Genomic DNA, 13,681 nt, shown 5'->3' with positions numbered 1-13,681 from the left:
TGCTAGGCACTGCTATGGTCATCAGGGACTCTGCAGTGACTCTCTCCATGCACCGCCCCTCTTCTCTCTCTCTCTCTCTCTCTCTCTCTCTCTCTCTCTCTCTCTCTCTCTCTCTCTCTCTCTCACACACACACACACACACACACACACACAACTATCTTAAAGTGCTATGCAACAGCCTGACACAAACACAATGAAAATAAAATTCAGCTGATGCCGGGCGGTGGTGGCGCACGCCTTTAATCCCAGCACTTGGGAGGCAGAGGCAGGCGGATTTCTGAGTTCGAGGCCAGCCTGGTCTACAGAGTGAGTTCCAGGACAGCCAGGGCTACACAGAGAAACCCTGTCTCGAAAAACCAAAAAAAAAAAAAAAAAAAAAAAAAAAAAAAAAAAAAAAAAAATTAATTCAGCTAATTAAATGTAGGAAATGCTACGAAGAAAATACAAAGAGGTGATAAGTTAAAGAGACAGGGTAAAGGGCAATGCTGGAGGGGAGCACCAGGAAAGCCTCTCACTGGGGTCATGGGGCCTGAAAGCTGAGCAGAGAAATACTCAGCTGTGTGAAGATCTTCAGGTTTCAGGCCCATGAAATGAGAGACAGGCTGTGCATATGATAAGCTGGGCCAAACCAGCTTAGCAGTAGAAACCAACTTAAAGCAGTCCCAGCCTGGTCTTCAGAGTGAGGAGAAAGTAAGTTAGCAGAACTTATAAGGAAGTGATCCATGTGTATTTTTTCCTGGGCAATGGGATCCAGTCTGGATAGAAATGACTTAGAATTCCTGCCAGGATTTACAACTCTTGGGGGAGGAACTCACATTCTAGGCGCTTTTGACAAACAAGTTGTTTTAGGAACCGATGAAGGATGCTAAGATAAAACTAAAAAGCCACCATAGAAAAAGTTATCGAGGGACCAAGGAAGGCCTCTTAGAGTGGTGACATCTGAGATAAGACATTTCATGTAAAAGATGACAACCTATGCTAAGAATTGGAAGAGGAATTTAAAGAACAAATAACTACGAAAGCAAGAATTGGGAGGTGGATGTGTTCTAGGCACACGTGGTGGTAAAGACCAGTGTGTCAGGAATGGGGATGTAGGGGCAAGGGAGAACACTGTGCGTATGTCTTAAAAATGACTGCTCAGAAGATGCACTGGAGAGGGAAGACAGCACCTGTAGAAAAGGCATCAGGGAGGTCTCCAGACAGGGGGGGGGAGAGAGAGAGAGAGAGAGAGAGAGAGAGAGAGAGAGAGAGAGAGAGAGAGAGAGAGAATGAGACACAGAGAGACAGATACATACAGAGAAAAAGAGAGACAGAGACAGAAACAGAGAGGGCATTGGCTACACAGCTAGGGTGTTAATATAGTCCATAGACCAAGTATAAGAACAAAGATGTTTCAGGCTATAATGATGGTCAGCTATTAACAAGTAAGCTCACACACACAAAAAAAAAACCAAAAACCCAAAAAACCAAGAGTATGGTAGTTTCACTAAGGAATATCCAGAAGAACTAAAGACAATCATGATTTCCCATAAACCTCGTTTTCTTTTCGACAGCCCTCACGGCAGGCACATGGCATGGATCCATCCTGATGTGAGCACTTCCTGACCATTTGAGGATGTCCCTCTGAAAACCAATGAGCCATCTATAACAGGTCAAAGTCTGGTTCAAACACAGCATTCCTTGCTCTCAACAATATCCTTCTGTTGAACACACATGAGATTGCATAATCCTATTTCAGTAACCATAGCAACAGTTGACTCCTATAGAGATAGCAATCGATTGAATTCTCTAAATTACAGATTGCAAACACGAATCCCTGCAGGGACCTGGAATGGATTTGTGAGAAGCAATGGGGTGTAATAGGGAGGGGTGGGAACTCTGGCAAACTGTAAAGTATTGGACCAATCAAATGTTACTGAATCACACATTTGTGAGAAGCTTTTCCAGTATAGAAATATGATCCTCAGCCCATGGTTAGCTCCGAGGTCTGCACACTGCTGCCCTTTCCAGATATTTTTGTGTGAACTCTCGGAGCAGCCGGGTCTTTGCCATTGGTTGTCTTTGAGCAGGTCCTTCAACTTGAATGTCATAATGTTGGATGGCTCTTGGCCACTTTTAGGCTGGTTTTGCATTTCCTCTCTAATTGCTCTGCTTAGCAACTTGAAATCCCACTGTAAATCTGGTAAACTGGCTCTTGATTTTAAGCTGGGGTGTAATGACTACATCAAGCAGGACAGGACAGTGAGGGGTGGAGTCACTAAGAGATGAAATCCTTTTGAATCTTAATAAAATGAGCCCAGGGAGCACATTTTCTGAAAAGCTCCCACTAATGCTGGCCATCCATCCCCCCACCTCCCTATTTTAAACACCTCCCCTCTATCCTTCTCTGCCTCATCCCAAGCACACCCTCACCCCAAATACCCACCTCAATTCTCTACCACTCACCCCAAACATTCCCTTTCAACCTATCCCCCACTGCCCTCAAACAGAGAATTTTTTTCCTCATGGCTTAAGTAAATCCAATTGCTGGAACTTTAGCCTCATAAGGCAAAGGTGTCACTTTACAGATTAGGGAAGTGTGTACTTGCTGCCTAGAGACAGGTCTCAATAAGGTGACTCTGCAGCAAGAATAAGACCATCTTAGAAGTTAGCCAACTTGAGGGCTGGAACAGTGTCTCTGCAGCAGGCAGAGTCCTTGGAATCAACCATGCTTTCTTCCCATTTCCTCTTTGTATTGCTTGCTGCCTCAGGTTAGTGTTTCTGATGTTGTACTCTTAACTATTTTTTGTGCTCTTAACTACTGAAGCAATAGTTGGATTGTCTTCCTCTGGGCTCCTTTTCACTTGCTCTAGGGCGTTCAATGGGGATGGTCTCTTGAACTCAAGTGCTCCATGGTTGTACCTCACTGGATAATGTACCTTTGTATCAAAATATTTTTACAGATGCAGTTTATAAATGGGCATCAGGGCAAGTTCTGTGGGAAAAGTTGGCCATTTCTACTCATATCTAAAATGTGGAATCTCAGGAGGCAAACTTCCACCAATGGAAGGATTATTTACAGAACTGCACAGGGAAAAAGATATGTGTGGCCCATTTGTAATATCAAGAACTAGGGGAAATATCGCAAGAAGACAAAATTACTGGTGCGTGAATGAAAAAATGATAATAATAAAAGAGAAGGAAAGGACATGGCTGCTGTTAGGTATGGTGGAGAAGCTTTATTATAGATTATATGGGAGAGCATGGCCAGAGTCAGACACATCTGGGAAAGTCCAGAGCGATCATGACCCTAAACAATGTGGGGAGAGGAAGAGGGGAAAAGAGAGAGAAGCCAAGCATAGAAGCCAGAAAGACAAAGGTACAAAAGAAAGAACAAGTAACCAAAATGTCTGGATTATATAGGGAGGAGCCTCTTGGGGGAAGGATCGCCGACCCCTGGTCTAGAGAGTTTAGGGCAGAGGGTGGGTTATGCCAGCTTGAAACAACATCACTATGTCTGTGCCATGGTGTCATGGCAACATACTCTGATACACAGGCAAAATGCATGCTGTGGACTGTAAATGCTTTAGAAGTATGAATTCAAGAATATCTCTTTTAAATGTCTGATTCATAGCTAGGTGGGCACAGACAGTCCTGGAAACTCATATACTAAGAATGTAGCAAGGAGTATTTTGGAGATTATAGGTAGAAATGGTAGAGTTGGAAAGATGGGGAAGGATATATAGTTGATTTAAGTTTTACCCTATTTAATAAATTTTCTTATTGATTAAAGTAACAGATTCCATTTTGCATGAAAAAAAGCATGTAATATATTTTATTCATTCTTTATGTGACATATTGAAATGATGTTTTAAGTACTTTGGATCAAGTAAAATCAACTTTATCATCTTCAAAAAAATTTTTTTTTGTTTTGTTTTTAAGATAAAGTCTCACTGTGTGGCCCTGGTAGATCTGGAACTTACTATGTAATCCAGGGTGGCCTTGAAGTCACTGAAATCTACCTGCCTCTGCTTCCTGAGTGCTGGATTAAAGGTGTGCCTCTCTGTTTTGATTTTTGCGAGCTCATTCTATAGCTTAAACTGCCCTCGAACCCACAGTCCCTGGCATCAGCCTCTTGGCCAGGACAATAAACTTGTGCCAGTCTTCCTTACCCTAGCAGATCTTTCTTAAAATGTATGGAATACTGTGACTGGACCCAGTGACCTTGTGGTACACATACATATGATTGTACCCACACACATGTTTTATAAAATATTTTCCACATCAATTTTCATATTTTAGAAATCTGTGTTCCTAAATTCAAATAACAACAGGACCCACATCCTTACATGAGTTGATAAGCAGGCACCTCTGTGAAGTAGGAGTCCACTTTCAGTTTACCACAGTCCCCAGGAGCCCTCATGAGTCCCTGATGTCTGACAAGGAACAAGGCTGCTTTTCACAGCAGTTTTACTGTGAAACCAAATTCTTTGTTTTTGACACAAAATATACTTTTAAAAAGCTCAGTCAATTAATTTTCAGTGCAATGGGCAATGGGGCATTATTAGGTGCAGCCACATGCCCCAGCCTATAGAATTGGACTGCCAAATCTAACCTAATTAAATGGCACGAATTTACAAGCTTTCAAGTGCATCCAATGTCACATAAAAATCTACATAATTAGCAAGGAAGAATTTCTTATTTACTCTGTTACTCATTCAGTTAAGTATTAACTAGGTACCTACTGTGAGACAGACACTGTTCTTGGAACTGGGCATACAGCAGCAAACAAACAAGTGATTGTCTCTGATTCTTGAAGCTTGTATTTTTGGCGGAAGTAGAGCAGGAAACAAACATTATGCGAGGTTGTAAGAGAAAGTGCACACCGTGAGGGAATATCGTTTTGGGGCCGAGAAGATTTCAGGCACAGCGACTCTTTATCAGAGACATAAAGAAGATGAGTGAGCGGTGATGTCCTGGAAGGATGCATTTTGGGGTTCCGTGGTATGTATGAGGAATAGGGAGGCAAACGTGGCCGAAACAGACTGAACAGAGGTAGGCATCAGGGGCATCAAATATGAGGTCAGACAGCTAAAGCAAAGCCTACCTTGTGGGATTTAACATTCTTACTTCATTATTTTTGTATGTGTGTATGAGTGCTTGCCCACGGTAGGCATGTGGAGGGTAGGGGATAAGCTCTGATGTCAGATCACAGCTTCTCCCTTGTTACAGAAGACGGGGTTTCTTTGCTGTTTGCTGCCACATATGCCAGGCAGGTCGGACTGCTAGCATCTAGGATTCTTCTGTCTCAGCCTCTGTTTAGGAATGGCGAGATTATAGTCAGGAGCTAGCACGGCTGGCTTTCGGTGGGTTTTAGAGAACAGACCTCAAGTCTTCGTGTTTGTGCAGCACGTGCTTGTCTCACTGAACTGTCTTCCTAGTTCTACCAGCAAACGCATGGAAGAGGCCATAGAGGTTGTTTATGTTTCTTATCTTTTGTAAAAACCAGCATCGACTTATCTTTCCCAATGTTTGCAGTGTCTTTTGCTTCCCTTTTACACTTTAAGCATCCGTACAATGGGGTGGGACAGGCAATCCAAGCCAATTTCTTCCTTCTGCTTAATCACAACTTCAGGGTTCATTGTTTCATAACAGTATATTATGTACTATGGGGTTTAGGACCTACATATTCTTGCTAGGGCAAAGGGGCCATTCTGTCTGTCACTAGCTCCAGTGTTACTAAATCACCGCCCCCCCCCACACACTGCCAGCATACACACACCTCTAGAATGCATATTTTAATCATAGAGAAAAAGTTCTAAACCAGGCTATGAAACATACAAAGGGAAATCCTTGGTCGAAACTCCGGGTTGGAATTTTCCAGAAAGGAGTTTGAGGAGACTGACTGAATGTGTCCTAAAGCATGTTCCTGAGAGCAGAAGAGGTACAGGCAGGTGGATGATGAATCACTGATGGCTGCAGAGAGCTTTGAACCATTAGAATCTGTGTCAAATCTTACAAGGGTCGGGAGAGGCCTCTTTGGAGCACAGGTGTGTTAATTCTCTAGCATTTCAGTGCCAGAGGACACCATCAAGCAACGAGGGAGAGGTGCCAGCAGATGGAAGTTGTGTCCCTGTGCACTGAACTAATAAAATCCAAACTGGAGTTTGCACACATCTGCCTAATGCCTCTTGCCTGAGTGATTCATCTTTCCAGTGAGCCTTAGTAACTCGGAGTGGGAATGGAGAACAGATGGGAGATGGAATTCCTAACTTCCCTAACACCTGCTTTATCTCAGCATCAAACACTGGACCAACTAAACTGAAGTGGTAAATCTGTTTACTTGTTTAATGTGTGAGCAAAGTTGATTTCTCTTGTCTTCAAGGGAACTGTTTTTAAAATCATTTTTCTTTTTATTCATAAACTCACATCATCTGTAAGTAAGGAACTCTGACTTCGTTTCCTATTTGTATCCACTTAATCACTTTCCCTTGCCCTATGTATAGCTCAGACCTCAGTTACTATATTGAACAAGAGTGGGAAATGTGATTGACCCTGTAGGATTCCTGCTTTTAGTGGAAACGTTTTGATGTTTTTTCCCATTTAGTATGATGTTGACTGCAGACTTATTGTATATTACCTTCATCATATTGAGATATGTCTTCTGTATTCCTAGATTTTTCTTGACTTTTATTACAGATTTTGGTAGGGACCTTATCTGCCTCTAATGAGGTGATCATGTGATTTCTGTTTTTGAACTCATTTATGTGATGAATTACATGTATTGATGTACATTAGTTGAAACACCCTGCATCTCTTTTGATGCTTCCTTGAATCTGGTTTGCAAGTATTCTATTGAGATTTTTTTTTTTTTTTGTCTCTGTGTTCATTGGAGTGATTGGCCTCTAAGTTTTTGCTCTTGTTGGTCTTTATGTGGCTTTGGTATTATGTTTACACTGGTTTTCCAAAAAGAATATGGAAGTAGTTTTTCTGTTTTTATTTTGTGGTTTTTTTCTTTGAGATTCTGGTAGAATTCTACATTGTATTAATTTGCCCTGGGGGACATATCTACGTCTATGTCTATGTCTACATATATATGCAACTACAACCAATATATGTACATATGCTACTATATATATATATATATATATACATATATATATGTATATATATATGTTATGGTTGGATTATGTTTAACTGCTGGCTTTATCTGCTTGGATGCTATGGGTCTGTTTAAATTATTTACTTCATCTTGATTTCACAGGGATAGATCATATACATCTAAAAAGTTATCCATTTTTTTTAGATTAGTAAGTTTAGTAGAGAATAGATTTTAAAAGTATGTCCTTTATGTTTTCTGAAGTTTTCCCAATGACTGATATAATGTTTACCTTTTCATTTCTAGTTTTATTGATTTGGGTCTTCACTTTCTTTTGGTTAAATTTGACTAAAGTTTTGTTAATCTTGTTAATTTTTTTTTTAAGAACAAATTTCATTTTCACCTCTATTTCATTAATTTCAGCACTAATTTTGATTATCTCTTCCAGGATACAATTTTTGAGGTTTTTAAAAATGCCTTCATCATTAAGTAATCAATTTGATATCTCTCTAATTTTTTATGTAGGCACAGAAGTCTGTAAACTTTCCTCTTAGGATGTCTTCGTTGTTTCATTGATTCATACCATAGACTTTTGTATGTTTCATTCTATTCTAGTAATTTTTAAAGTTTTCTTCATTTTTCTTCTCTGACTCAGTTATCATTCAGTAGTGTGTTGTTTAGTCTGTGCACTTTCTATGTATTCTATTGTTATTGATATAGCTGTGTTCAATGTGCTAATACAGAATACTGAATGTTATCTCAGTTTTTCCCTATTTGTTGAGGCTTGCTTTGTGGTTGATTTTGGAGACAGTTTCATGGAATGCTGAGAAGAACTTGTGTTCTTTAATGTTTGAATGGAATGTTTTATAGATATCTATTAGGTCCATTTAGTTTATGATATCCATAAGTACCCCTGGGTTTGAGAAATCTTCTTCTATGATTGTATTGAGAATATTCTCTATGCCTTTACCATGGTATTCTTCTCCTATATCATAACCCAAGATTTGGGTCTTTTCATGATAGTCTCAAGCTCTTCCAGGTGTATTCATATGTTTATTTAGAAATTCTCATTGATTTGTACTGCATGATTCAATTCTACTTTTTCTTGTAGGCTACTTTCTGTTTCTGACAAGAGCTCTTCTGTTGGGGAGGCTTTCCACTTTAATTTGGCTGGCTGAGTTCTAAATTTCCAGCATCATTTCAGTTTGGACTTTTTTTTTAAAAGCAATTCTATCTCTGTTTTGAATTTAATTTTTATATCTTGGGATGAATCCCTTATTTAATCCAGTTCTTTCTTAGGAGTTGGTCTGATGCTGCTATGTGTTCAAATGCTAAATTCTGTACCCCAACATTTGGTTGCTTCAAGATGAGCAAATTTCCATGTACATCAGCCTTTGTTGTGCAAACCTTACTCTCCAATGTAAAACCATTGGTTAAATAAAAATGACTACAACCAATTACAGAGGAGACTAGAGAGATGGAGTTTTGAATTACCCAATTGGGGGGGGGGGCTCACAGGCAGGGACAGTTGGAGAAGAAAGAGAAGGAGCACAGAAAAAGAGAAGACAGGAGGTCTTCTCTAGTCACGATGGACCAGCAGCACAGTCCGGAGTGAAATGCCTTCCCAGAACACCAGACTGCTGGAGCAGAAATAACCAGGAAGATTTAAGCAGCACATATTTGGGGAGCACAACTGGGGCAGGATCCATTCTAATGTTAGAGAATTAGACAATTATAATAAATAAATCATAGTTTGAGTTTCATTCATCTGAAGGTAGATGGGGATTAGCATAGTTCTTCTACTTTTTGGGATATCCTTTGCATTATTTTCTCATTGTTATGATTATTCTTTGTAAGATCCTCCAGGCCATTTTCAATTGGATTTATTACTATGAGATTAGTAACTTTTGTGGGTGACATACTGTCATTTTTTTTTTTTTACTTACGTTTCTGTGGTAGGCCTTGTGCATCTGAAATATGTGTTAGTTGTTTGTTTCTTTTGCTCAAATCATCTTTCTTCTTTCTGGGTAGACACATACAATATTTAGGACTTCTGTGGGTTGAGACCTTGTTTTCTTATGTAGAACTTGTGCTGAGGATTCCAGGTTCTCTTCCTTGTCTTTCAAGAGTCTTCTATTCTCTGCCTGACCAACATTCAAAGGGAAGCACATTTCTTGCTGGTCTTCTTTGCTGCCTTCTGATGTGGTTCCCAAAGTCTAGCTGCTCTGTGTGGAGTGAGCTCTGTTTAACGCAAAAGGTGGGGACAGCAGACATAGGGAAGTTGGGTATGTAGTCAGGAGGATTGTGGGAGGGATGTGGCTCCTCTGGTAGCCAGACTTCTTAAGAAATGAGTGCACAGGTGGGCTGTGTTACTTGTATGAGGTGCATGGCTCCGAGCCATCTTCAGGTGGTAGGGGCTGGTATTGTATGCTGGATGGCACTAGCTGTATGAGATACACAGATCTATGGAGTTCTCTGCTGGTGGCATGAGTCAACCTGGGTGGGCAGGTGGGTAGTGCCACCTGTGAGGTGTGGCTCCATGAGGGCCTCAGGGGGGTGGCCCTGAAATGGTAATGCTAAGAGTGAAGGGGCAAAGGGTTTTGTTTTCAGGGTGCCAACTTAATCTTGTCGTTTTCCAAGAAGTTCTGAGATTCTAGACAGGCTATGCCTTGGCTAAAGACAAGAGTCAGTTGAAATTAAGGAAATAGAAGGAAAAGGAGGAGCAAGGAAGGCCAGTTCCCTGAGCTGCATAGTGGCTCTTTGCTTTGAATACATCATGACTTTGAGTGCCAATTTCTCAATACTGCAGAGTAAATAATCTTCATAGAAAACAATGTCACTTGGAAAGCCATTTCTATCAACCTTTCACCCAGCATCTAACAAAATAATATAGTGAGTTGTGAGATGAAATCTACAACTGCTGTGACTATAACTGGGAAATATATTTTGAGAATGATGACCAATACATAGCCTCTCTCTTAAGTAATGGTGATCAGATACTCAAGAGGTTCAAAGACATTTCTCACATAATGACAGCAGTTGCTTTCCAGCTTTAGAAGAAATGGGTAGCTTCCCTAAATGTTCATATTGCTACTAAGAGGAAAGAGTGGGACTTGAGTATGTGTGAGATTCAAAAGTGTCCCCTTGATCAGTTCCCTCTGTCACCTTCACCTGTTGCGCTTACTTTGTAGATAGGTGCATTTCCCATATTTGAAATTCTGAGAACTTTTGATTTTCCAACTTTTTAACTCTGATTCATAAAATAGCTTCAATCATTTAAGAGCATTGCATATGAATCTGGAAAGTTTAGGGTTAAAATTCTATCTCTGCCATTGCATGGCTGTGTCACATAAAGCCATTTCTGTACCTTTAACTTTCTTCAGTGCAAAACAGAACTGGCAGTAGTTGTTGCAAGCTCACCTGTAACAAAGGGTCTCAGACCCTCAACAATCCTACCCTGCTAACTCAACTTACTATTCAGAATTAAAAAAAAAATGTACTCAGTGGGTATTGTGCTTTTCCCCTGGGGCTTCACATATGAAAGGTGTTGGGAAGCCTTGTAGAAATCTATATAAAGTCTAATTTTGTGTTTTCTCTAAGGTCTTCAAGCTGCTCCAAATTTTGTTGTGGAGATTGCTGGCCCCCTCCTGGAAAATGCCTCTGATCATACATGGGTTGCCACAGTCACCATGTCTCTCTCATCTCACACTTCTCTGGTTGGAGATCCTGTTATCCTCAATGCCAGCCCCACAGTGCATCCTTTTGTGCTGTCCCACAGATCCTCATATCTGTGGGATGTAAGTATGGAGGCAGATAGTATTATTAGCAAAGCTCAAGAGATATAAATGAGACTGCCTTCTGTCTTACATTTCATTGCTTTTTTAGGTGTGTGTGTGTGTGTGTGTGTGTGTGTGTGTGTTTTATGTAGTTTAGGTTGGGCTTGAACTCCTGATCTCTTTTCTTGGCCTTCTAAGTGCAGGGATTGTAGGCATGTATTAACATGCCTGGACCTCTTGCGTGCTTCTAATTAATTTAACATTTCACTCTTTGGGACTTTATGATGTGTCAGATATTTTCAAATTCCTTAAGGATAACAAAGAGCACCTGTTTTACAGGTGCTTATTGAGGGTCTTGTCAGATGCAAGGAAATACATATTCTCAATGCATTTATTTGCATGTGGCACTACCTGTTAATTAAGTAAATATACACAGAATAAAATTAAAAATATGACTCCAGCAAGGAAATACGAGTTCTCAGATAGGTGGGAGTCCAAACAAAGGCATATGATCTCCTCAGGGTTCCCTGAGGTAGCTTTATGTGGAAAGCAGTCTGCAGATTAGGTAGGAATTGAATAAAAGAAGGAGAAAACATTCCAGGTCATGTCCAAAGGCTATGTAGAAAGAAGGATAAGGAGATCTGAACAAGGGGTGTGGTGAGAAATCTTACTGCAAAGGAGATAAAGGAGAGAGCTTGTGGAATCTGGGAGATATTTTGGGAAGTGCTACTTACTAGCTAGTTCTAATAAAACTCCCCTACTGGGAGAAGTTTACACCGGTATATTACTCATTATAAGAGATCTGAGGTCCCTAAGATGAGAATTACTTAAATATACTGCAAAGCTATTGCATGCCTGGCATTACCTGGTCCTTCTTCAATGGCCCCTGGGATCTAAAAGAGGACTCAACTCAGTGCAATAACATCTTCAGGACAACACAACTGAACTGCCCTAGACTGGTTTGGCTTCAGGCTGTGGTTATCTCTTGTGTCCCTCAAACCTCAAGTCTCTAAAAGCAGTGACTAGGAAAAGCATATTCCATCAGGACAAAAGGAAAGCCAGCAAATACACTTGAGCCCAAGTGTACATTTTAAGACATACATTCACCCATAGGTTACTGGCTGAAGCAAGTCACATGTCCAAGCCATAGGAACTGCAGTCACACGACAAGCATCAGAAACATGGAAACAACTGCAGATCATGGCAGAAAAGAAACATGATCTGCTAATGCTTTAAACAAGGTCACTCTAGCTACTGTGAGCACAAATTCTAGAGGGACAAGGGAGGTATTTAATAGGACCTGGGATATTCGTACCAAGCCATGGGATTGCCAGCTCTTCAAATTTGCTTCTATTGTGAATTTGGTATACAACACTGTCTTGTACTTCTTCTCTGTTCAGTTTCTACTATAAGCCCAGCTAGCAAAATTCTGCTGAGACTCTGTAGTTTTGCTGCTGCTTTTATGATCATGCGGTAAACTGACGAGCCTGCTTTTCCTCTGTGCCTCCTCTGCTTACGAGCACCATGAACTTAGGTAATTGCTTGCTTTTCTGTGTTTCTGTTCTGTTTCCTGTAAAGTGAGAGAAACAGTAACTGTATTACTTCTCTTGGACTGACAAAATGATTTTGTGAGATAATGCATGTCAGGTTTCATGTTGCTGCATAGGCCATAATAAATAGTTGATACCTAGTATTTGTTCTATAATAAATATATTTATAGTTCAATACTCACCTAGGTTATGAATATTAAAGACACAATAGATGAGACCACATTATTAAAATGATATCCACACTAGATGTGGAAGTACACACCTTTAATCCCAGTACTAAGAGCTGAGAATGTAGAATTATGGGTTTGAGCAAGTCTGGAGTACATGTCTCAAAACAAAACCAAACTGCCAAGTATGGTGGCTCACAGTTATAATCCTAGAACTTGAGAGGTTGGGACAGAAGGATTGCTATGAATTTAAATCTGTCTTGCTTTACAAACTGAGCAATAGGGTCTACCTGGGCTATAGTATGAGACCATATCTCATATGATACGGTTACTAACTAACCAACTAACAAACTAAAACAAAAAGTCCAAACCCAAAACAAATAGATAAGTAATCAAACAAGTAAAAATTATCATAGACTAGTTCTAAATAGCATTAAAATCAGTTTGGTTATGAGATAACATCATAGCCTAAAAACATAGCTGCAAGTGAAGAACCACTTTTACTATTGTATAGTAAAAAGAGCATGCTCTGTTTTATTTAGAGCTTTGTATATATATATACAAAGGATATATATATATATATCCTTTCTTCTTTGCTATGTATATGAAGCCAACCTTTTGACCCTCCATCATTGTGCTCTTTTTAATATTTTAGTTACTTATCACTGGAGTACCCAAGCTGGACTTTGAGGTGGTAGCACTCTATTCCTTGACAATATATGCCAAAGACAACCACGGGGCAACAGCATCCCAGACCATTTTTGTCCAGATTGAAGATGTGAATGAGCCTCCTGTTTTCATTGGGTCACTTGCCCAGAAAAATCAAGGTACCAAGGGTCTGTTTTGGGGGAAAGGGAGCCCTGAGGTCACAGATGTAGGTCCTATGCCCTATGTCTTATGTGCTTCCATGGTGCTCTGGCTGTAAGACTAAAGGTGAATGATAATTAACAACACTTGGGCTGGTGTAATGGCTCAGCAGCTGAATGAATTTGTAATGCAAGCCCGATGACCAGAGTGTGACTGCTGGAACACACAGTACAAGTAAGGAACTGACTCCTGAAAATCGTCCCTTGAACACCATACACGTTATGACATATGCATGGCCCCCCT

At 40.3% G+C, this 13,681-nt stretch overlaps 1 protein-coding gene across 2 annotated transcripts in view; it reads left to right on the top strand.

Annotated features, from left to right (window-relative positions):
• The first annotated feature begins 2,593 nt into the window (after window positions 1–2,593).
• LOC117705022 (cadherin-related family member 3-like) overlaps window positions 2,594–13,681 on the top strand; it is a 76,817-nt gene continuing 65,729 nt past the window's right edge. For both annotated transcript variants that reach the window (XM_076931570.1, XM_076931571.1), the window contains exons 1-3: window positions 2,594–2,750; window positions 10,679–10,875; window positions 13,227–13,398. In XM_076931570.1, the coding sequence (XP_076787685.1) occupies window positions 2,708–2,750; window positions 10,679–10,875; window positions 13,227–13,398 (412 nt within the window). In that variant the 5' untranslated portion in view covers window positions 2,594–2,707. The remainder of the gene's footprint in view (window positions 2,751–10,678; window positions 10,876–13,226; window positions 13,399–13,681) is intronic.

This window comes from Arvicanthis niloticus, chromosome 3 (genome assembly GCF_011762505.2).
Source record: "Arvicanthis niloticus isolate mArvNil1 chromosome 3, mArvNil1.pat.X, whole genome shotgun sequence".
Classification (NCBI taxonomy): domain Eukaryota; kingdom Metazoa; phylum Chordata; class Mammalia; order Rodentia; family Muridae; genus Arvicanthis; species Arvicanthis niloticus.
The sequence above is the reverse complement of the archived record's forward strand: the minus strand, read 5'-3'. Positions and strand labels throughout refer to the sequence as shown.